The following is a 21287-nucleotide window of genomic DNA, read 5'->3' as shown; positions in this document are numbered from 1 at the left end:
AACACAAAAATAAGGCATAATACAGGGGAGAGGTTGTAGAAGCAAAAACATTGTAAACTGCTACCAAAAATAGGCGTGTGTGTCCACACATAACATAGAAGCTTTTCAGCTAGCTGGTAATTTTTAACCTGTGCTTAGGCTGAAAGTAAGAAAAGAAACATACCCCTCTTCCCTGCTCCCCTGACTGCTTGCTCCCTGATTTACCGCACTGCTGGGTTCATGGTCAGTGCAAGCCATTGACTGCTCAGATAGGGAGGCGGAACACCACTCTGTAGGAGAACTGGAGGTAGCCAAGCACTGTACTCTTGTATACTACCACTCTGTAGGAGAACTGGAGGTAGCCAAGCACTGTACTCTTGTATACTACCACTCTGTAGGAGAACTGGAGGTAGCCAAGCACTGTACTGTTGTATACTACCACTCTGTAGGAGAACTGGAGGTAGCCAAGCACTGTACTGTTGTATACTACCACTCTGTAGGAGAACTGGAGGTAGCCAAGCACTGTACTGTTGTATACTACCACTCTGTAGGAGAACTAGAGGTAGCCAAGCACTGTACTCTTGTATACTACCACTCTGTAGAACAGTAGGTAGCCAAGCACCGTACTCTTGTATACTACCACTCTGTAGGAGAACTGGAGGAAGCAAAGCACTGTACTGTTGTATACTACCACTCTGTAGGAGAACTGGAGGTAGCCAAGCACTGTACTGTTGTATACTACCACTCTGTAGGAGAACTGGAGGTAGCCAAGCACTGTACTCTTGTATACTACCACTCTGTAGGAGAACTGGAGGTAGCCAAGCACTGTACTGTTGTATACTACCACTTTATATGAGAACTGGAGGTAGCCAAGCACTGTACTCTCGTATACTACCACTCTGTAGGAGAACTGGAGGTAGCCAAGCACTGTACTGTTGTATACTACCACTCTGTAGGAGAATTGGAGGTAGCTAAACACTGTACTCTTGTATACTACCACTCTGTAGGAGAACTGGAGGTAGCAAAGCACCATATTCTTGTATACTACCACTCTGTAGGAGAACTGGAGGTAGCCAAGCACTGTACTGTTGTATACTACCACTCTGTAGGAGAACTGGAGGTAGCCAAGCACTGTACTCTTGTATACTACCACTCTGTAGGAGAACTGGAGGTAGCCAAGCACTGTACTGTTGTATACTACCACTCTGTAGGAGAACTGGAGGTAGCCAAGCACTGTACTGTTGTATACTACCACTCTGTAGGAGAACTGGAGGTAGCCAAGCACTGTACTGTTGTATACTACCACTCTGTAGGAGAACTGGAGGTAGCCAAGCACTTACTGTCCATGTCAGGAACTGTCCAGAGCAGGAGATGTTTTCTATGGGGATTTGCTGCTGCTCTGGACAGTTCCCGACATGGATAGAGGTGGCGGCACCGAGCACTGTGTCTGACTGGAGAGAATACACCACTTCCTACAGGACATATAGTAGCTGATAAGTACTGGAAGACTGGAGATTTTTTAAATAGAAGTAAATTACAAATCTATATAACGTTCTGAAACCAGTTGATTTGAAAGACAAAGATTTTCGCTGGTGTACCCCTTTAAGTCATTACAAAGTACAATTGGGGAAAAAGTAAGGGCTCATGTGAGTCTGTCTGTATAAAATGCAAGCGCTATAGTCTTTTAAACTTGAGGAGGAAATAAAAGTGCAAAAACAAAAATTAGCCTGGTTCTTAAAGGGTTAAGGCCTCTCTTAAATTGATTATGAGCAGGCCTGGCCATAACCCACGTCTGTATATTGGTGCACATGTGTAGTACAGCGGCCTCCTATCCCTGCTGTGCATGAAAATATACAAAGGTTGGAGTCCAGCCAGAGGCCCTATGCCTGCAGAACATTGCATAACAGTACAGCCAGAGCCCCTATATCTGCAGAACATTGCATAACAGCACAGCCACAGCCCCTATAGCTGCAGAACATTGCATAACAGCACAGCCACAGCCCCTATAGCTGCAGAACATTGCATAACAGCACAGCCACAGCCCCTATAGCTGCAGAACATTGCATAACAGCACAGCCACAGCCCCTATAGCTGCAGAACATTGCATCACAGCACAGCCCCTATAGCTGCAGAACATTGCATAACAGCACAGCCACAGCCCCTATAGCTGCAGAACATTGCATCACAGCACAGCCCCTATAGCTGCAGAACATTGCATCACAACACAGCCCCTATAGCTGCAGAACATTGCATAACAGTAGAGCCAGAGCCCCTATAGCTGCAGAACATTGCATCACAGTACAACTGGAGCCCCTATAGCTGCAGAACATTGCATCACAGTACAGCCAGATCCCCTATAGCTGCAGAACATTGCATCACAGTACAGCCACAGCTTTTATAGCTGCAGAACATTGCATCACAGTAAAGCACAGCCCCTATGATTGCAAAACATTGCATCACAGTACAACCAGAGCCCCTATAGCTGCAGAACATTGCATCACAGTACAACCAGAGCCCCTATAGCTGCAGAACATTGCATCACAGCACAGACACAGCCCCTACAGCTGCAGAACATTGCATCACAGTACAGCCAGAGCCCCTATAGCTGCAGATCATTGCATCACAGTACAGCCAGAGCCCCTATAGCTGCAGAACATTGCAGAACAGCCACAGCCTCTATGGCTGCAGAACATTGCATAAGAGAACAGCCAGAGCCCCTATAGCTGCAGAACATTTCATAACAGCACAGTCAGGGCCCCTATAGCTGCAGAACATTGCATCACAGCACAGCACAGCCAGGACCCCTATAGCTGCAGAACATTGCATCACAGCACAGCCAGGGCCCCTATAGCTGCAGAATAGTGCATCACAGTACAGCCACAGCCCCTATAGCTGCAAAACATTGCATCACAGTACAGCCACAGCCCATATAGCTGCAGAACATTGCATCACAGTACAGCCACAGCCCATATAGCTGTAGAACATTGCATCACAGTACAGCCAGAGCCCCTATAGCTGCAGAACATTGCATCACGGCACAGCCCCTATAGCTGCAGAACATTGCATCACAGTACAGCACAGCCAGGACCCCTATAGCTGCAGAACATTGCATCACAGCACAGCACAGCCAGGACTCCTATAGCTGCAGAACATTGCATCACAGCACAGCCAGGGCCCCTATAGCTGCAGAATAGTGCATCACAGTACAGCCACAGCCCCTATAGCTGCAAAACATTGCATCACAGTACAGCCACAGCCCATATAGCTGCAGAACATTGCATCACAGTACAGCCACAGCCCATATAGCTGTAGAACATTGCATCACAGTACAGCCAGAGCCCCTATAGCTGCAGAACATTGCATCACGGCACAGCCCCTATAGCTGCAGAACATTGCATCACAGTACAGCCAGAGCCCCTATAGCTGCAAAACATTGCATCACAGTACAGCCAGAGCCCCTATAGCTGCAGAACATTGCATCACAGCACAGCCAGAGCCCCTATAGCTGCAGAACATTGCATCACAGTACAGCCAGAGCCCCTATAGCTGCAGAACATTGCATCACAGCACAGCCAGAGCCCCTATAGCTGCAGAACATTGCATCACAGTACAGCCAGAGCCTCTATAGCTGCAGAACATTGCATCACAGCACAGCCAGAGTCCCTATAGCTGCAGAACATTGCAGAACAGCCAGAGCCCCTATAGCTGCAGAACATTGCAGAACATTGCATCACAGCCAGAGCCCCTATAGCTGCAGAACATTTCATCTCAGTACAACACAGGACATCATCAGGGGTCCCTCCCTAGCATGGCATTTAGCCTTCACCCTTGGAGATAGGTGCAGTGTAGATAGTAAGTAACATGTAGCATCAGGGGCTGAAGCACTGGAGGCGGTTACACCCATCCCAGAGGAAGGATACCCCCGCCCCTCATTGATGCTAATGGGGCCGCGTTATGGAGGGGCGGGGAGGGGTCGTCCCGCCTCCAGTGCTTCCGCCCGGGCCATGAAGGTATACTCACTTTAACGTCGGGCAGATATAGACGCAAACAGAGCACTCCCCTCATCGATTCTATCGGCTGCCAGCCTTTCCGTTCGCGTCACGTGACTGTGGCTGCGCTCCGTCCGGCTTTTGGGCATGCGCCTGAGCGAGGAGCGTCCTACTTCGGCTTCCGTACCGAAGCTGTTGAATGGCGATAAAAACAGAAATGGCGGCCTCCGTGCAAGAGGGATCCGAAGCGGTGCGGTTATGGTAAGAACGCACATTGTTCGCAAAGGGCCGGCACATGGGGATAGGGACTGTGAGGGGTGTACGGCGGCCAGCAGCGATTACTCTGGATGTGAGAGTGCACGAACCGTGTACTGGGCTGAGTGCATGAGAGACTGGCGCTCATACAGGCAGGGGGTGGTGTCATACAGGCAGGGGGTGGTGTCATACAGGCAGGGGGTGGTGTCATACAGGCAGGGGGTGGTGTCATACAGGCAGGGGGTGGTGTCATACAGGCAGGGGGTGGTGTCATACAGGCAGGGGGTAGTGTCATACAGGCAGGGGGTGGTGTCATACAGGCAGGGGGTGGTGTCATACAGGCAGGGGGTGGTGTCATACAGGCAGGGGGTAGTGTCATACAGGCAGGGGGTAGTGTGGTGCAGGCAGGGGGTGGTGTGGTGCAGGCAGGGGGTGGTGTCATACAGGCAGGGGGTAGTGTGGTGCAGGCAGGGGGTAGTGTCATGCAGGCAGGGGGTAGTGTCGTACAGGCAGGGGGTGGCGTCGTACAGGCAGGGGGTGGCGTCGTACAGGCAGGGGGTGGCGTCGTACAGGCAGGGGGTGGCGTCGTACAGGCAGGGGGTGGCGTCGTACAGGCAGGGGGTGGCGTGGTGCAGGCAGGGGGTAGCGTGGTGCAGGCAGGGGGTAGCGTGGTGCAGGCAGGGGGTGGCGTGGTGCAGGCAGGGGGTGGCGTGGTGCAGGCAGGGGGTGGCGTGGTGCAGGCAGGGGGTAGCGTCGTACAGGCAGGGGGTAGCGTGGTGCAGGCAGGGGGTAGTGTCGTGCGGTGCAGGCAGGGGGTAGTGTGGTGCAGGGCTTACTGGGGAAGTTTATACACCTGTGTCAGTAACCTGGGCTCTACAGTTTCCCTCTCCTGGTAATATGTTACACAGTAGTAACCCAATTACCTCTGGTTACATGTTCTAATACCATCAATACTTTCATTACAGTCACAAGAAGGCCAGGTCTCTCCTAAAGAAAGAAAGACGGAAGAAGAAGAGACAAGAACTAGCAAGACTAAGGGAAGCAGGTAAAAGGATCATGTATAAGGGTTTGTTCACACTGAACAAAACAGGCGGAATTGAGTGGAGAGCGGCGGCTGCGGAGGAGTGCGCGCTCTCCCATAGACGGGCTATGGGACACTAAGACATCGCCCGTCTATGGGAGCACACAATCCTCCGCAGCCGCCGCTCTCCACTCAAAGAAGCGTCGCGGAATTCTGCCTGTTTTACTCAGTGTGAACATACTCTAAAGCATCAGAGAGGATCTGTGGTCTGTTCTTGAGTCTTGTAGCTTTGGTTGCACTGATTCCATACTTCTAGGTCTACCCCCCCCCCCCCCAGTTCCTGACATATAGGGGTACAACCATATGGTGGGCTAGCTGCACTCTTCACTGAATCACTAGATAGGCAGACAATGTCTCCAAACAAGATAGAGTCCTCCTTATTTGAACCGCATTAAACAGCGTCCTAAGGTCAGGTGCTCGGCCAGACTATAAGTATTCCAGGACCCATACACAGCTTAGAGCCCAACAAGGTCTTATAGTCTTTAAAAAATATGCATCAATTCCAATATCTCAAAGACAATAAGAGAAAGGCGATCACCCTCCAAACATCGCACCACGATGGAGAGTGACAGCTTCCAGGGATCACCTGATCTGAAGAGCGCTGTAGGGTGAAGACCTCATCTAGTCGTCCAGGCGCATGGATGAAATGTTCTTATTGTCTGGAATGGATACATATTTTCTAAAGAATACAAGAATTTGTTTGGCTATAAGATGTGTACTCGTCCTACTTCTGCATGACTTGTCATTAGATGGGCAGGAAAGTCATTGCAAATGCCAGGCAAAAGTAAAAACACTGTTGAAATCGCGGTATAGTGATATAAGTTACTATTTGAGGCCAGTTTCATATGGGCCCCATGCATGCACATCTGTATAGTAACCAAAGCACTTAGCACTCTCTCACTTCTACCAAACCTATAGTGATCTAACTTGGTTAAGTGTCACTGTCTGTAAAAACTTTTGCCATGTCATGAGTGCAGGTCTGAGTGTTCAAACCCATATTGATTGGGAGAACGAGCCAGGAGAAGATTGTGCAAAGTGCTGTCCTCTCCTGGTTCTGTGTCATGTGATCAGCCGGGTTCCAACTGATTGATTGTCTATGGAGCCCTGATATCACGTGACACAGATCCAGAAGAGGACAAAACTTGGCATGAACTTCTCCTTATTCGTTTTCCCAATCGGTATGGATCTGAATCCTCACACCTGGCCTGATAAAAACTTTTGACATGTCAAAAGTTTTTACAAATGACAGTGACACGCTAGGTAAAACTGAGTGTCACTGCGTGAATTTAGAAACTTAGATGTCGTCCAGGGAAAACTGACTTGTCTCCTATCCACAGGACTGGCTTGGCTCTTTCTGGCGGCTCCATAGGAATGAATAGAGCTGTGGGTCACGTGCCGTACCTGCAGTACTATTCAAAACAAAGAAGCCAGGGGCCCGTTGGCGGGGGGTACAGAGGTCAAACTCCCTCGCAATCTTATTTGTCCCCTATCCTGTGGATAGGTGACAAGTTAATTTTCCCTGGACAACCTCTTTAAGCTGTGTTTTATCTCCTTTCATGTCCTCTGTTTTTAAAATTTTCGGCAGTTTGTAATTGCTGATTGATGTAACCCTTTAAGTATTTAAACTTTTATATTTTAAGCCAATGATATTAGATTTGAACCTTTAAATATATCACAACCTATAAAATGCTGGAAAAAGGTAAAAAAAAAAATCTCATTCTGTTCAGGCTTGTTAATGAGCTAGTATAATGTACAACATGAAGCTTAAATTCTGTTAAAAATAAAATTAAAAAAAAATCTTTTGTTTTGGTAGAAGACAACAAGGAGCATGTCACCACTGAGGATGAAGATGATGGCTTACAGGAAGAAATTGAAAGGTATTAGTAAACAAAATGGTTTGAGTATACCATATGATATGTATGTGTGTGTGTTTGGACCTTAGTTAACTTGCCCAAGATGTCTCCAAATAAAACATATAAAATAAATACCTATATCCTCCAGAATTGTGTTAGGACCAATCGTGCGAAAAATCGTTTAATCGTTCTGTGTAATTACAGGCAACGATCGAAAAATCGTTTGTATGTCGTTGATTTAGATCTGAACCTAAAATTATCGTTAATCGTTCGCTGTAATTCCACGTCTGTTCGCTCAAGTTCTGCATTTTTTTTTCACTAATCGTTCAGTGTAATTGCACATTGTCCATAGTTGTTTTTCTGGGATCAGAAGGAATAATCAGTTACTATGATCGTTATTACGATCGTTACTAACGATTATCGTACTGTGTAATATGGTGAAAGATTTCAGGTTAACGATAAACAATCTCATTTGCTATCGTTTATCACTCGTTTAAAATCACTCAGTGTAATAGGACCCTTAGAGCTACATACTTCCCATAGGTTGTATGGAGTTGTAATATGACACTAAAGGCAATCCATGGGGCTAGACTGTAGGGCTTAAAAGAACAAACTGTGATGCATTTAGTCTGATGTATTGTATAGGGAAATGCGTCTCTGGCTCCAGACTTGTGGTGATCTTACAGACAGACGTGTGAGGAGGCCATGTCTCCTCCCAGCCCTGCAACTCCCTGTCTGCTGACCCATCAAGCGCGAAGGGGACAGGCTGGCGTATGCCATAAAAAAGGGCAGAGTCTGACCCTTTTCTGTGACATACGCCAGGGGCGCATTTTGATAAATATCCCCTATAGTGTTCATTACTGGGCTTTGAGATCGTAACCTTTAAAGGTGTACTCCAGCGAAAATTCTTTTTCTTTCAAATCAACTGGTTTCAAAAAGTTTTATATGGATTTATGATTTACTTCTATTAAAAAATCTCCAGTCTTCCAGTACTTATCAGCAGCTGTATGTCCTGCAGGAAGTGGTGTATTCTTTCCAGTCTGACACAGGGCTCTCTGCTGCCACCTCTGTCCAGAGCAGGAGAGGTTTTCTATGGGAATTTGCTGCTGCTCTGGACAGTTCCTGACATGGACAGAGGTGGCAGCAGAGAGCACTGTGTCAGACTGGAAAGAATACACCATTTCCTGCAGGACATAAAGCAGCTGATAAGTACTAGGCGACTGAAGATTTTTAAATATACGTAAATTCAAATCTATGTAACTTTCTGAAACCATTTGATTTAAAAGAAAAATAAAATCTGCTGGAGTACCCCTTTAAGTGATGAGATCTCTATATAGAAGTAAGATATTAAGAAAATATTTTTATCTAGGGACATGACATACAAATCTTACGATGGATCCCTTTGTAGAATAGAATATTTATTTGTGAGTAATGATTCGTCATTGTATATGCAGGCAGAGGCAACATGAAGAATGGCTGGCCCGAGAGCAGAAAGCTCAGGAGGAATTCAGGATTAAACTTGAAAAAGAGGAAGCAGCTCGGAAACGTGAAGAGGAGGAGGTATGCTATACCAATGAAATATAACTGTAGTAGACATGAACTGCAGGATAATTTATGCTTCTATGGAAATCTGTGATGTGCTGTGTCTTCCTGGATGATACTGTCTTGTATGTCTAGTTTGTTACTGGTATATGGCAGTACATGTATTCTAGTTTTATATTTTGTGCCAAATATTACCATGCCTGTTTTATAACTAGTAAAAAATAAAGATCTGGGCGTCAGCACCACGTAATAAATGTGTATCTTGTATTTCCTATGTTTCACACAGAGAAGAATGATAGAAGAATGGAGACAACAGGAAATGAAGGAGAAATCAGAAGAGCCAGAGCAACTGAAGAAGAGGGAAAGAGAGGTGATTCCTGCTCTAGGAGGATAGATCCGCTCATATCCTATTTCAGGCGTAGTCATTTGAATAAGACAACATACTACATTTAAAGTGGTTATTCAGGATTATATATATATAAAAAAAAAAAAAAAAAAAAAGCATTATTATGCTAAAAACAGCACCACTCCTGTCCTCAGGTTGTGTGTGGTATTGCATCTTGGCTCCATTCACTTCCATAGAACTGAGCTTTAAAACTACACCCAAACTGATAAAAAGTGCTGTTTTTGGAAGAAAACGCCATGCTTTTCTAAGCCAAGATAACTAAGGTCATACACCTTGTAAGAACTTACTGATCTCATCAACAGAGATTCCATGTTCGGGTGAATCTAACCTGCTGATATGTGCCTATTGTACAGGAGACGCTGAGGAGGGATGGTATGTGTCTTACCTTCATCCTCAGAGCCAGTTGTGTCCTCCACAATCTGGTAAGACTGTAAAGAACACTGCCCGCCCCCATAATGCCTATCAGGCCCACTCCATTCATTAGGCCAGCTGGGGTGGATTGGCGCTATGGGGGCGGGCAGTGCTCCTTACGGTCTTACTGGATTGTGGCGCAAACTACTAACTGCACCGGAATGGCTCAGAGGATGAAGGTAAAGAACATGGGAACTTGGGAAATGTTCAGCAGCATCATAGACATAGATGAAGCGGTGGCATTGTGATTCTCTTGGTTAAATAAATTTTCGGGGCTCGTTTCATAGTCCAGCGTGCCATCCCCTAACCTGAGGATGGGGCATAACTTATTGAAATGGGAAAACCCCTTTCCGTTAATAAATAACACACCATACCAGCCAGTTACGGTCATTAGGCTGTATTTTATTCTGAATGCTTATTTCCTTAACTTTTGTTTCCATGTTGAAAGCTGCCAGCTATGCCCTGCCAGACTGTCTGTCTACATCAAGATGTATCTTTTTTTTGTTATATCATGTAGTTTGTTCTTAAAGAGGTTGTTTGTTTTTTTCCCCCTTTCAAATCAACTGGTGCCAGAGATTTGTAATTTACTTCTATAAAAAAAAAGTCATGTCTTCCAGTACTTATCAGCTGCTGCAAAATCATGATGTGAACCTAGCCTTAGCCACAGCTACGGCTATTCACTGTTCATAGTTCTGTTTCCTCATTTTTAGTTGTAGAATAGTGTATCCCATTTTAACATTAGAGGTTCTTAACTCCGCAAACAGATGCTCTTCATGGAGGTTTTTACTAGTCCTGTGTTTACACCATTTCTAGGAAGCCGTGCAGAAGATGCTGGATGAAGCAGAAAGTCAGGTAAGACACTGGGGAAATAGCATTATAACAGTGACTGAACATTAAGTTATCTGCTCATTTCAAACAAGTTGTTACATATGAAACCTTCTTATTGGTATCAGGTCCACACCTTGTGACCCCATCGCTAGAATGAACGGCCTGTCCTATTGGCTATAGTCGGTTTCTGCTTCATTAAAGGGAATCTCGCTAGGTTTATGCTGCCTTAAATGAGGGCAGCATAAACTAGTGACAGATATGCTGAACAGATCGGTGTATTACTTACATCATTCTGTTCAGCTGTTCTCCTAATATGCAGGAGAATAGGATTCTTGCCACACCCCTCCCCCCCAGCTGCTGATTGACCATTGACTGCCTATATACAGCATGGATAGATAACTGCCAATCAGCAGCTGGTGGGCGGAGTTTTCTGCTTCTCATGAATATCCAAGACTACTGGGCTCATGCACATAATGGAGAGGACTACTTATTGTCCATGTTATTTAGAAGGATATCTCTGGATCAGCTGCTCAGAACAATGTAAGTGATACATCATTCTGCTCAGCTTCTCTGTCACTATTTTATACTACCCTGAGATAGGACACCATAAACCTGCTGACAGTCACTATATAGAGATATCTCAGACAGCCATTTTGACAATGACATGTTTGGTCTGTGAAGGTTGTCATCTTGGACAGCAGTGGTATATGTTTAATGAGCACTGTCACTTTTGACATTATGTGGTTATATATCCAAAGAAAAGTAACAGAATCCACAGTAGTAATTCTTCAAATGTTCATTGTGAAATCCAAGCACACAGCGATGCTTCAACACCTGGGGGTCTTTGTCAAGCATGCTTGTAATGCATGTAGCTGGTTGCCTAAGGTTACAACCTGTAGTATGACTTTTATCTTGCTGGTCACACATGCTCAGTTCCAGCATTCGGAATAAGCAGGGTATGGGAACTAGGAACCAATGTTAGAGGCTCAGCAGTGAGGGAGCACAATATGAAGCACACAGAAGGATAGAGACCTGCTCTGCAGCAGCCATGGAAATGCCAGGGTGGGGTTGAACCTGAAATAGGTGTCACAGTCAGTGCAGCTCACTTCTGTAATGTACAGGCTTTCATTATGGCCTGCTCCAACAACACAATCATCAAAGGGGTTATCCAGTGTTAGAAAAACATGGCCACTTTCTTCCAGAGACAGCACCACTCTTGTCTCCAGTTTGGGTGGGGTTTTGCTGCCTAGTTCCATTGAAGTGAATGGAGCTTAATTGCAAACCGCACCTGACCTGGAGACAAGAGTGGTGCTGTCTCTGGAAGAAAGTGGCCATGTTTTTCTAACACTGGATAACCCCTTTAAACATACATATATTGACAAAGATAATCTCTTGTATTATAAAGTGCTTGCTTACAACACAGTGGTGAATATATTCTTTATTACAGCTAGGAAATGGTGGCGTGTGGCACAATCCAGAGGCACCAGATGGATTTGGCACAGAAAAGGACCGTGCCAACTGCCCGTTCTACCTAAAAACTGGAGCGTGTAGGTTTGGTGACAGGTAAAAGCTAGTAAACAAATAAGTAAATCAGTGAATCGAGCTGGTTAAGTATGATTACTGCAATAACACATTTATTTATTTAAAGTGTGTTTTTTTTTTTTTTTTTAAATATTTTACTACATATGTTACGCTAAAAACACCTAAAGGGGCTTTCCAGGTAAAGTAGCTAATCAGTCACTGATCGTCAGGATGCACTCGACACGCATGCTGATCAGCTGTTCTGTGCCACTTACGTGTAACTGCAGATCACCTTCTGCTAAAGTAACTGGTGGCTAAGCTGCAGTTCCACATTACTACCACTACACACTGCTAAAGTAACTGGTGGCTAAGCTGCAGTTACATATTACTACCACTACACAGTGAATGCAGAAACTGTTCTGTGTGAATGCAGACTCTGTTCTCTGTGTTGTATGGCACCGGACAGCTGATGAGCGTGGGTGCCGGGATTATTCCTGCTAGCAGTATTTTAGGAGTTTGAGGAAGCCTCTCTGACACTTTGCACAGGAGAATAGAAGCATTTTTCTACATACTGGAATGACAACTTAATATGAAAGGCACCATGTGTTTTCTTGACCTTACACCTAACCGTGCAGTTTGAAACCTGGATTGCAGCTGATAGAATCCCTTTAAGTCTTGTATTCTGCAGAAAAAATAATAAATCTGTACTTTTTTTTTTTTTTTTTTTTTTTTTTTTTTAATAAAGGTGTTCCCGCAAGCATTGCTTCCCCTCTTCCAGCCAAACTCTGCTTGTTCGTGGAATGTTTGTTACGTTTGGGATGGAGCAGTGCAGAAGGGATGATTATGACACTGACGCCAGTCTGGAATACGGAGACGATGAAATCTATCAGCAGTTTCTGGAATTCTACACGGACGTGGTTCCTGAGTTTAAAAATGTGGGCAGGGTCATCCAGTTCAAGGTAAAGGAAATAAAAAAACAAAGGTTTACTCTAAACTGTTCTATTAATGAGAACAATGGAAGCTAAAACGGGATTGACCCAGATCCATCCCTATGACTATTTTAGCCGTGTACTGTATATTCTATAGGAAAGACAATATAACAGGGTTTCTTACATTTGAATTATTCAAGCATTTTGCCTCTAAAGTACAGTGCACTTCAAAGGGATTCTAAGATGGGTAGTGTGTGCATGTTGTGCCCACATACCTGCATCATACCTGGGGATAGATGGTTCAGCTCAGCTTGAACAGGATCTGAGATAGTTATACATTGCAACCGCACAGAAAACCGCATTAGAGGTAAATGCATACTTGACGGATTGCCTAGAGAAGGAAATCTGCAGGAAAGTCATTTGTGGTTGTGAATTTTACCTGGCCTTTGATTTCAATAGGGAAAATACACACAGTAAATGGACATCATACAGAAGTTAGAGGTTGTTCGGGAAAATTTTACTTTTCTTCTATCCACAGGATAGGGGAAAAGTAAGAGATTGCAGGGGGGTGGCCTCTGTACCCCCCACAATCTCCGTATTGGGGCACCCTGCTTCTTTGTTATGAGTAGAGCCATAGGTAGAGGCTGTGTTCATTCCTATTGAACGCTTACTTGGCTCTATAGGAATGAATAGAGCCTCTGGTCATGTGCTGTTCATAACAAAGAAGCAGCTGGGGGCCCAATATGGGGGTGGGGGGGTGGGGCGAGAGGTACTGAGGTCAGAACCTTTCCCCTACTGCTATGGCACCACTTTTGATCTTGAATGTTTGTCCGTCACCATGAATTTTTTTTTTTTTTTTCTCCTTTCTTTTTTTTTACTAGGTTAGCTGCAATTTTGAACCGCACCTAAGAGGAAATGTCTATGTCCAGTATCAAACGTAAGGATCTTATTTTATTTACACTTTTATTTCACTGTAGAGTTTAGTACATTGTAGCAGAGCACAGCGACTGCAGGGATGGCTTCAGGGTCCTTGTCTGATTTTCCAAAAAATGCCAGGGGGACATTTATCATGTGCGCCAGTCTTAAATAAAGCCCCGCCCCTTTTTCCCAGGTCAGGTTTACTAAGCGGTGCATGCCTGTAAGTACAATTGGCTGGCTCTGTTCCTGGTGCAGGCAGTGTGCAAAAATCTACTCGCCCGCCCGCCCCCCCCCCCCCCCCAGTCAGGTCAGTGGGGGTTACAGCTGGCACACAACAGGTAGAAGGGAAGAATCTGCTCCTTTTTCATGGCGTACGCCAGGGATGCATGTTAGTAAATGTCGCCCTTAAAGTAGAAGTCCGGTAAACTTTTTATTAAACTATTGCCCCCCAAAAGTTGTACAAATCACAAATGTACACTTATTACGGGAAATGCTTATAAAGTGTTTTTTTTTCCCTGCACTTACTACTGCATCAAGGCTTCACTTCCTGGATAACATGGTGATGTCACGACCCGACTCCCAGAGCTGTGTGGGCTGTGGCTCCTGGAGAGGATGATGGCGGGGGGACACTGAGGTACACAGGGCACAGGAGGGACACTGAGCATCCCTCTGCCATCATCCTCTCCAGCAGCCACAGCCCACACAGCTCTGGGAAGGGACATCACCATGTGATCCAGGAAGGGACATCACCATGTGATCCAGGAAGGGACATCACCATGTGATCCAGGAAGGGACATCACCATGTGATCCAGGAAGGGACATCACCATGTGATCCAGGAAGGGACATCACCATGTGATCCAGGAAGGGACATCACCATGTGATCCAGGAAGGGACATCACCATGTGATCCAGGAAGGGACATCACCATGTGATCCAGGAAGTGAAGCCTTGATGTATTAGTAAGTGCAGGGAAAAAAAATCACTTTATAAGTATTTCAAGGTCTGCCTTGGTACAAAGCAATTAAATGAACTTTACCTTGTTCTGTCATTTAAATACCTACATTTTTTTTATTTATTTATTTTTTTACTCCTTTCTCTTTCTCCCAGAAGGAAAACTAACCTGAGACTCTTGTATGTGACTGTGAGAAGGATTTATATATATGTAGAGTTTCTGAGTTCTTTATAAAGCTCTGTATGTGCTCTTATACTTTTTGTATTCTAGGGAAGAAGAGTGCTTGCAGGCCCTTTCTCTCTTCAATGGCCGCTGGTATGCGGGTCGCCAACTTCAGTGTGAATTTTCACCAGTCACTAAATGGAAATCTGCTATATGTGGTAATATATTTCAGCTCAATACTAGTCACCTACCACGGGAACCATTTGGTAACCTGTACTATGGTCCTTTTATTTCTTGTCACCTGTAAAACCGTTACACATTACATGCATGTATGCTAAGTGTGATTTATAAAATAATATCCTATAACAAATAGGGAAATGTCCCCTCCCCTCACCTTGGTTTATTAATACATTAATAACTTTATGTAGATAAAGAAGCATGTATTCATTATGCAGCTTGCCATCCAAAAAATATATAATTTAACTGGTATATAGTTGTTCCTTTCCATCTGAAAAATCCTGGAATCTTTCATCAGTTTGGTCATGTGATTGCATGATGGCCCCCTGGAAAATACAAGTGATTCTGTACTCTCAATAGGACACAAACTCCCACTAGAGCTACTGATAAAGATTTATACTGCTCTTGTCACACAGTTGTGATAGAGCTCATGACTGTTCAGCTTCCCTGACTGTATACTTACCGTATCTCAGCTTATCTAAAAATTATATAGAGATCAGGATTATTACACTGACCTCCCAGCAGGCAAGGATGTTAACGTTTCTAGCTGCCGATGTGATGCTCTGCTGATGCATCCTGGGGTTGAGAGAACTTTGAAACTGCATTCTCTTCCCTTTAAATCTTAAGAGGGTGGCTGATCAGGGGTCACATGTTCCAAATGCAGTAATAAAATATATGTATACAGCAGAGCTGGGATAAAACCCTTTAAAGTCTCTTTCAGATTAACTGGTTTCTGAAAATGTTATATAGACTTGTAATTTACTTCTATTTAAAAATCTCCAATCTTCCAGAACATATCAGCTGCTGTATGTCCTACAGGAAGTAGTGTGTGTTCTCTCTAGTCTGACAGTGCTCTCTGCTGCCACCTCTGTCCATGTCAGGAACTGTCCAGAGCAGGAGCAAATCCCCATGGGAAACCTCTCCTGCTCTGGACAGTTCCTGACATGGACAGAGGTGGCAGCAGAGAGCACTGTGTCAAACTGGAAAGAATACACCACTTCCTGAAGGACATACAGCAGCTGATAAGTACTGGAAGACTGGAGATTTTTTAAATAGGAGTAAATTACAAATCTGTGTAACTTTTTAAAAACCAGTTGACTTAAAGATTTTTCCTGGAGTACCCCTTTTTAATGACCCCAACATGGTCAACACAAGTAACTATGTTTGGGTCATTTGCCTCATGTATACCATTATTTTGGGACTCGGGTGTGCTCGGCTCAGTAGTCAGTATGGCCCCTGTGTCACTGGATAGGGTGTTAGTAACTTTGTATTTATATATTATAGACAAATATGTTATACTTTTTTTTTCTTCTTAGGGTTATTTGAAAGGCAAAAATGTCCTCGTGGCAAACACTGCAACTTCTTGCACGTCTTCAGGAATCCAAACAATGAATTTTGGGAGGCCAATAGAGACTTAAACATGTCACCAGACAGGAGTAACCAAAGTGAGCGGAGGGATCGGTCAAGCCGATATGATGATCACAGCGTGTCCAGGAGATACCACAGCCCCAGCCCAGACTCCAAAAGGAACGGAGATTCTAGCAGGAGAAAAAGAAGTCGCCACAAGCGCAAGAAGAAACATCATCGCTCACGCAGGTCAAGGAGCCGGAGAAGGTCGCGCAGCAGGAGCAGAAAAAGACACAAGCACAAAAGTCGCAGCCGTAGCTCCTCCAGAAGCAGAAGGAGCAAGAGTTCATCCAGGTCAAAAAGTCGGAGTAGAAAGAGCAGAAGTCGTTGTAGTTCCAGAAGTCGCGGCAGAAGACGGTCAAAGAGTGGAGAGCGGAGCCCACAAAGCCCCAGTGGGCAGGAGTAGCCGTATACTCAGGTAAATGTCTCCTGAAAGCTAATACATTTGTTCAGTCCTCTAAGGGCACATGGCTGTAGTGGGCCCATACGAGCTGCTATAGAAACAAACCATGTGACACCCATAGAAATCTCTGCTATTCATAGTTTTTCATGCAGAAACGGAGCAGAATAATCATGATTTGTTCCATTGCCATAATCTAGAGGTATATCCTCAAAAGTACTAGTACTATCTATCAGAGAAGGAGGCCCCATGCAGTGACTACTCACTGAGTCCGTCAGGGTGAAATCACAAGTGGCAGAATTGCTGTGGATTTTGCTCAGTATTGGCAGATTACACTTCCAGGTATGTGGATGAGATGTTACACATTCTATCCACATGTTGGGGAAGATTGCCCTTTGATGATGAGCAGAATGTTAATATCAATGAGGCTTTCACCCCTTCAATGTCTGGTGAAATAGTAGGAAACCCACATGGAAGGTTTTTTGTTTTTCTTCCGCTGACTGTCCGTGCACACGGCCACGTGCCTTTCCACCGGCTCCATAGACTCCATTCTATGGGCCGGCGTATTCCGCTATCCGCCGAAAGAAGTGACATGTCAGTTTTTTCGGCGGATAGCTGAGTACGCCAGCCCATAGAATGGTGTCTATGGAGCCGGTGGAAAGGCGCGCGGACAGACAGCGGAATTCCGCAGACATTATCCGCAAGAATTCCTCAGTATGAACCCACCCTTAGGGTATGTGCATAATCCACACTGAATTTTCGCTAATAGATTTTGTGTGGAATTCCGCACATTTTTTAGTGCTTGTGGAATTCCTGTGGGGGAAAATGATTTCTCACAGAGTTCTATGGTATTCAGTCAGCGTAATCCACCCAAAGAATTGAAATGTCAATATTTTGAGCGGAGCGCGGATTCCGGACGGAAATTTCCACCGTGTGCATTACTGAGCGGAAATACAATAGAAAACAATAGCAGCCAAGACTGCTCATTTTTTTTTTTTTTTTTTATGGGCAGAATTTCCTCAGTGTGCACATACCGAAGGACTCCCTCTAAAATCAAGGCGGGGTGAAAAATAATAAACTGGTAAACTTGCACCTCCTTGAGCCTCGTAGTGCTGCCACGGGGTCACATTTACCGCAGCTCTGCTAGCTGCAATGTTACAACCCCGGCTAAATGATTGCCTGCTTAGCCAATCATTGACTGGGGCGGGACACCAGGCGATCACTCTGTGAGGCTGTGACATTGGTGCTGGAAAAGCCTGGTACATGACGTACCCGGTTTCCAGCAGCCAACATTGGGACCCTGGAGCGGTGCAATGGAGACAGGTGAATCTACATGTGTATTTTCACCCCCGCCTGCCTGCTGATTTTAGTCTTCATGGCCGTGGCATTTCTCCTTTAATTTTCTTAATTCAGGCTTTACAAAAAAAGTACATAATTTCCCATGTTTTCAAAGTATCTAGCACTTTCCAGTCTTGTCTGTTCACTCATCCAATGAATAGTAGAAACTGCTGTGGCTGGGATCTATGTACAGTACTATGGATAGGACTATGTGGCTGGGATCTGTGTACTGTGGATAGGACTATATGTGGCTGGGATCTATGTACTATGGATAGGACTATATGTGGCGGGGATCTGTGTACTATGGATAGGACTATGTGGCTAGGATCTATGTACTGTGGATAGGACTATATGTGGCTGGGATCTGTGTACTGTGGACAGGACTATATGTGGCTGGGATCTATGTACTGTGGATAGGACTATATGTGGCTGGGATCTATGTACTGTGGTTAGGACTATATGTGGCGGGGATCTATGTACTATGGATAGGACTATATGTGGCGGGGATCTGTGTACTGTGGATAGGACTATATGTGGCGGGGATCTGTGTACTGTGGATAGGACTATATGTGGCTGGCATCTGTGTACTGTGGATAGGACTATATGTGTCTGGCATCTGTGTACTGTGGATAGGACTATATGTGGCTGGCATCTGTGTACTGTGGATAGGACTATATGTGGCTGGGATCTATGTACTGTGGTTAGGACTATATGTGGCGGGGATCTATGTACTATGGATAGGACTATATGTGGCGGGGATCTGTGTTATGTGGATAGGACTATATGTAGCGGGGATCTGTGTACTGTGGATAGGACTATGAGTCTTTCACTGATTAGATTCTAGGAAACCATTCTCTTCAGCTTTATGGTGACTGGTTCTTTGAAGCCCTGCCATAGCTCCTTATGCAGAATGGGAGACGGCCATTACAGAGGTCACAATCTGCTAACTATAGATAAGGAAACGAAATGTTCTATGTAAGTGGTCACAGGCTTTATACTATCATTCCCCAAGGACAGAAATCCGGAAAACAGGCACAAACATTCTTTGGTTGTCTTCTAAGAAAGTAGTAATGAAGGATTCCACAGAATCGCGGTTACACATCAAACACATCCCGGCCACTTACAGATACAGTATAAGAAGTGGCTCATTACGGCGGCCGCCTTATTGTTTGCTCAGTATAATCCTCATCCCGGCTTTGTTTACAGGAAAATAATAGATACTATATAATACAATATGATGGCTTCAAAGCTATAATGGCCGAAATTTCACAGCATATGGACGTCCTTTGAACTACAAGATACAAGTATGAATTTCATTATTAGAGAGCCCTTTGGCCATTTGGCTATAGAAGCTGTAAAGGAACGTGTTTCTCTCGCTCCTGGGGTTTGTATTTTGTGGAGTGAGGTTGTCTCGGAGACATGAATTTCACTTTCGCCCTTAACCTGTTCCATTCTGCTAAATTTAGAAAAAAAATTTTTTATTGAAAAACGTACATCAAAAAGAACAGTAACATACATTTGTATAAGGCAGATTGTGCTGCATAATACTCACCAATGTGGCAAAGTGGTATCGTATAGTATACCGTTACACTGCACAATATGGTGTAGATAAATCTAACCTGCTGATATGTTCCTATTGCACAGGAGACGCTGAGGAGGAAGGAATGTCTTCATTTAGGCTGGGTTCACACTACTTTTTTGCAATCCGTTTTTTTGCAAGAAACAATGGGAACAATGGATACATGTGTGTGTGTGTGTGTGCATCCGTTTTTCCATTGGATTACATTATAAAAAAAAATGAAAAACCTAGTCTACCTGATTTTTATGTCCGTTTAAAAAAAATAAATAAATAAATAAAGATCCGGGGCTGCCTGGATTATCGGCCATTATTCGGCCGATCACTTTGTGCATGTCAACTGATCTTTGTCTTTCAACAGGCTGAAACACAAGCGATGAGCCTGGCAACGATCTGCTGCCGTAGCTCCGTGTACACGGAGCTCCGGTATCTTCTATGGACTGCCCAGATGTTTTAATGATCGCCCGGGGCTGCCCGGGCGATCATTAAATCATCTGGGCAGTCCATAAATACCGGAGCTACGGCAGCAGATCGTTGCCAGGCTCATCGCTTGTGTTTCAGCCTGTTGAAAGACAACGATCAGTTGACAGTGATTATCTGCCGAATAATGGCCGATAATTGATTTGTGTAATAGGGCCTTTAGCCTTTTGCTTCACAGTCCGCTAAGACTTTTTTTTTTGTGTGTGTTCATAAAATGTATATATTAAACAGACTGTGGGCAGTTATATCTGTGTGAACATACCCCAAGGCTGGGTTCACACTGTTTTTACAAAGTCTCAGGGTCAGATCAGAAGGCTGAATGATTCCCTTATACTATACATTTGTTTGTGTTCCTCATAGTCCTGTGTTGCTACATTTGGTTATGCTTTGCAGAGTAGTGGCATTCAAGGACCGGCCTTGCTAGATCAGCTATAGTGTGAGGTAGGGGCTTCATGTGGCCAGACTGGGGTATAGATATCTGTTCCTCCTGTGATGACACCACCTTCTTCGAGGTTGTTAGACCTTTGTAGAGAAGGAAAGTAACAATTCCTTTGAGTTTTAGTTGTCACAATCTGAAATTCTGGCAGTACTATATTGTTTCTTACTAATTATTGTGACTTTCAGACAATTTGACAACTATGCTAATACAAACATCCAATATGTATTTTACAGGTTCAGTGTGGTCACGTGGAGAGCTGGTGGATTCTCTGTCTGGTATCTGTCTATGGATACAGTGTATCTTTATTTCAGCAGAATGGCTGTCACCTCCCCTCAGTTACGTGATGATGTAAAGCACCCGACATGCAATAGGGTTTAATAAGACATGAACGTTTTCATCCAGAAACAGTATGCCTCTCGTCCTGTGTTTGGGTGTGGTTTAGTAACTTGGTGCTATTGAAGTCCATGGAGCTGAATCTGAGCACAGGGGTGGCGCTGTTTTTGCAAAAAAGTAGCCGTTTTTTTTTCTAATTCTGGATAATCCCTTTAATGCACTGTATGTTTGAGACGTGCATGGAAAAGCCA

At 44.6% G+C, this 21287-nt stretch overlaps 1 protein-coding gene across 1 annotated transcript; it reads left to right on the top strand.

The window, feature by feature from the left end:
• The first annotated feature begins 3758 nt into the window (after nucleotides 1-3758).
• On the top strand, nucleotides 3759-21287 carry ZRSR2 (zinc finger CCCH-type, RNA binding motif and serine/arginine rich 2). Its single transcript, XM_069945420.1, has 12 exons — nucleotides 3759-4229; nucleotides 5189-5268; nucleotides 7118-7181; nucleotides 8612-8717; nucleotides 8986-9069; nucleotides 10330-10368; nucleotides 11792-11907; nucleotides 12611-12824; nucleotides 13676-13731; nucleotides 14935-15044; nucleotides 16380-16888; nucleotides 20937-21287. Exons 1-11 carry the CDS (start codon nucleotides 4168-4170, stop codon nucleotides 16874-16876), a joined length of 1428 nt encoding a protein of 475 aa, XP_069801521.1. The 5' UTR covers nucleotides 3759-4167; the 3' UTR covers nucleotides 16877-16888; nucleotides 20937-21287.

This window comes from Dendropsophus ebraccatus, chromosome 11 (assembly GCF_027789765.1).
Source record: "Dendropsophus ebraccatus isolate aDenEbr1 chromosome 11, aDenEbr1.pat, whole genome shotgun sequence".
NCBI classification, from domain to species: domain Eukaryota; kingdom Metazoa; phylum Chordata; class Amphibia; order Anura; family Hylidae; genus Dendropsophus; species Dendropsophus ebraccatus.
Note: the sequence above shows the minus strand (reverse complement) of the source record. Positions and strands in the feature narration are given on the sequence as shown.

Excerpts from the sequence above, each read along its gene's own strand:
- ZRSR2 (XM_069945420.1), top strand. The coding sequence starts at position 4,168 with ATGGCGATAAAAACAGAAATGGCGGCCTCCGTGCAAGAGGGATCCGAA. Across the intron at positions 4,230-5,188 it reads TCCGAAGCGGTGCGGTTATG|TCACAAGAAGGCCAGGTCTC; the intron begins GTAAGAACGCAC and ends CTTTCATTACAG. Across the intron at positions 8,718-8,985 it reads GGAAACGTGAAGAGGAGGAG|AGAAGAATGATAGAAGAATG; the intron begins GTATGCTATACC and ends TGTTTCACACAG.